The sequence below is a fragment of the Kryptolebias marmoratus genome, linkage group LG19 (assembly GCF_001649575.2).
Source record: "Kryptolebias marmoratus isolate JLee-2015 linkage group LG19, ASM164957v2, whole genome shotgun sequence".
In the NCBI taxonomy this organism is placed as follows: Eukaryota; Metazoa; Chordata; class Actinopteri; order Cyprinodontiformes; family Rivulidae; genus Kryptolebias; species Kryptolebias marmoratus.
In genome coordinates, this window is record NC_051448.1 from 516557 (window position 1) to 520090 (window position 3534).

The 3534-nt window shown below is 45.2% G+C and overlaps 1 protein-coding gene across 1 annotated transcript in view; it reads left to right on the forward strand.

The window, feature by feature from the left end:
* Positions 1-3534, forward strand: part of LOC108229517 (unconventional myosin-VI-like) — a gene marked incomplete at both ends in the record, with an annotated part of 14487 nt that overhangs the window by 908 nt on the left and 10045 nt on the right. The window contains 3 exon segments of the mRNA XM_037981678.1: positions 1332-1459; positions 2056-2151; positions 2526-2693. Coding sequence (XP_037837606.1) covers positions 1332-1459; positions 2056-2151; positions 2526-2693 — 392 coding nt within the window.

The window sequence follows — 3534 nt, forward strand, 5'->3', positions numbered from 1 at the left end:
GGACCAGTTTTAGAGCTCCTAACAGAACCAGGTTTAGGGTTCTAACAGGACCTGTTCAGGTTATAAACAGGGATTAAAAGCTGATCTATTAAATATCTTTTCTATAATAATATTTATATTTAGCTGTTTAATTTCAGGCTGATGTAATCAGGGGGATTATTATTATTATTATTATTATTATTTAATGTAGACTGGTTGCTCCCCCAGCTGACTCGCAGCTCGGTATAAATCATGTTGACGTCTCGGCAGGAGCTCTAATTGTCTCCAAGCTGTTGATTATCGGTTTGAATGCTCGGCTGTCTCGGTGCCCTCGCTGCAGTTTGACCTCTGACCCTCGGCTCGGACAGAGCGGTGTCTTGGTTCCTCCGTCAGCTGGCGGGCAGATGGATGTGAGGCGACGGAGGTTAACGATGCTTTCTGCTGATGTCCAGCTCCAGGAAAAGCATCAAAATGAGCCGTTAGAGTCGGTCGGAGGGAGGTTCTCGCCGAGCGCTGCTCCATTAATGAGTGCTTCCTGTCAGGCTCCGTCTCCAAACACTTGATGTAGCAGAAAATTACACCTGCAGAACAGAACAGGACGCAGGAGCAGCAGAAAATAACTTGTTTATTAGAAATTAATGAAGAATAAAATCACAGAATAAGTTTTTACAGGAAAGTTTTGAGTTTTACTCAGACTGAGGATAAACAGATTCCTTTCCGCTCAGAGCTTTATTAGGCTGTAAATGAAGATGATTGGTGCTTCCTCTGCTGGTTCGTGTTTCGTCTTTAAGTCACCTGCAGCTGCGGACAGTCGGCGTCTCACTGAGCCGAGACGGTTGGGGACAAACTGAGAGGGAGGCTCCCAAAGGTTCCTGAGGAGAACCTGGAGTTTCCATATCCAGCAGTTTGGTCTCCATGAAGCAGAGAAACAGGAGACAACTTTCCCAGCGTCTGGGACGGATCAGAGACAAAGAGTCAAAGTTTTATTCTCAGGACCAAGTCACTGAGAAGTCTCCAACTCGTCCCTGACTGTCCCCGCTCAGGGAGACGTTTGGTTTCCTCAGCTGTAATTTGAGTCCTTTTATTATTCTTTATAAATAAGATGCTTGTAATAAGTCCAGATCTGACTGGACCAGGTCTGACCTGGACTCAGACCTGGACTCAGACCTGGACTCAGATTTGAGACGATCTGAGACCAGACCTGAGACCAGACCCGCTCTGGTCTTTGTCTCTTTTTGTTCAGTTAAACTTTGGTTTGGATTAAAGCTCCGCTCTTTGTTTCGTCTCCTGGATCTGCAGCATCAGGAGGAAGCTGCCTCATTTAAAACCAAATGTGTGGTGTTCCTCTGCAGACCTGGTGGAGGCGAAGGTGGTGGGGATCCTGGACATCCTGGATGAAGAGAACCGTCTACCTCAGCCCAGCGACCAGCACTTTACTGACGCCGTCCACAGCAAACACAAGAACCATTTCCGCCTGACGGTGAGTCACCGGAGAGGCTCATCTATTCCCTGAGTTCTGTCTGTCAGGCTGAAACCTGCAGGCGGCTCCAGTTTCCTCTGATTGTCTCAAAGAATGAAAACTTTTTAAACCCAAAGCTGTGCTCGAAGTGCTCGAAGTGGAAACTGGAAAAGTTCAAATTAAAGGCCTAGCATTGCTGGAAGGAATGCATATCACCCGCCGCGTTAGTTTTAAACTCAGATCATCTTCATGATGTGATGTGTGTGTTGGGAATGACTCTCAGCTTCAGTGTTTGTTGGTTTATTTACCATAAAAGACCTTTAATGAATCAGTCAGCAGGCCGTTTATAAGCTCATATTCAGACCCTGAAGGGTTAAAAACCTCACAAAGACCATTTTTATCATTTTTTAAAAGAAGAAAAATACGACAGTTAAACATTTAGAAACTTGTGGAAAAATCTTCTGGATTCAGTTGTTTCCTTTGATCGATTGGATGGATTTTCTGTTTTGATTTCAAACTGACGGGTTTGAGTTTCACTGACGACGTTCCTGTAAGGCTGAGTTTAGGAACAGAAGACCTGCAGAGTCTCAGAGTTCCATCCTGTTTGTGTCCCTCAGATCCCCAGGAAGTCCAAGCTGGCCGTCCACAGGAACGTGAGGGACGATGAAGGCTTCATCATCAGACACTTTGCAGGAGCCGTGTGCTACGAGACGGTACGTCCAGCTCAGTCAGCAGCTTTATATTTCAGCTGTTCGTAAACCTTCAGCAGATGGCTGCTGGGACTGAAGGGATGGCTGTTTTCCCTGTGAAAACTGCTTCAGCTACTGACTCTGTTTTTAGCTTTTAGCTATAGCTTTGCTAATTTTAGCTACTGTTCTGCTGCTTTTAGCTTGTGTTTGTCTCATTTTAGCCTCACACTGGAGCATTCCTGCTCCTTTTTTGTAGAAAATCCAGTTTCTTTAGTAGATTTCTCTTTGATCTCTGGACTTCTGATGCTGAAATGAAGCGATTCGTCTTTATTCAACCTAAACGCTTGTGTCTGACACTCCTGATCTTCATCAGCTTTGAATGACTGTCTTCCTCTCAGACCAAGTTTGTGGAGAAGAACAACGACGCTCTGCACATGTCTCTGGAGAGTTTGGTCAGCGAGTCCAAAGACCGATTCGTCCGCGAGCTCTTCGAAAACTCCAACAACAAAGATGTGAAGCAGAAGGCCGGGAAGCTGAGCTTCATCAGCGTTGGCAACAAGTTCAAGGTGAGGACGAGCTGAAGGTGGCTCCACTGCTAGACTGGATTTCAGCCGGGCACAGATTGGTTTTTATCAGGAGGCCTTTTAATGAACACAGGAAGTTCAGGTCTGACTGATGTTCTCAGTCATACGAGCTTCAACTCAGAGACGAGCTGCAGGAACCAGAAACTCGTTTTTATCCAAACACAAATAAACTGGTTTTTCTTTTCCATCTGGAAGTAAATGAGGAGAAACCTTCCCCTTTATCTGAGTTTCCATCACTCACATTCAGGTGGCTGAAAGCATTGATCAATATTTGATCACAGAACAGTTTCTGTCAGACATCAGTCGCTGTGGGGTTTTCCTTCATGACACACGGTGACATTACAGCACAGCTTTTTATCTCACTTCCTGTCCCGTTTCTGCAGTTTGAAAGGTTTTCCTGCAGGAATCTGGAAAGTTCATGAAAGGAAACTATCAGAAACCTGCAGATCCCCTTCAGTCCCTTCAGGGCTGAAAGAGGAACCAGAGAGATGGACGTCGAAACTAACCTGAGTTTGAACTTCTGTTAGCTGAAGTTCCACAGGAAGCTAAAAGCTGCTTCATCATGATGGATGATCGTTGGATGATGGTTGGATGTTGGTTGGATGATGGATGTTGGTTGGATGATAGATGATGTATGATGGTTGGATGATGAATGTTGGTTGGATGATGGTTGGATGATGGATGTTGGTTGGATGTTGGTTGGATGATGGTTGGATGGATGGATGTTGGTTGGATGATAGATGATGTATGATGGTTGGATGATGAATGTTGGTTGGATGATGGTTGGATGATGGATGTTGGTTGGATGTTGGTTGGATGATGG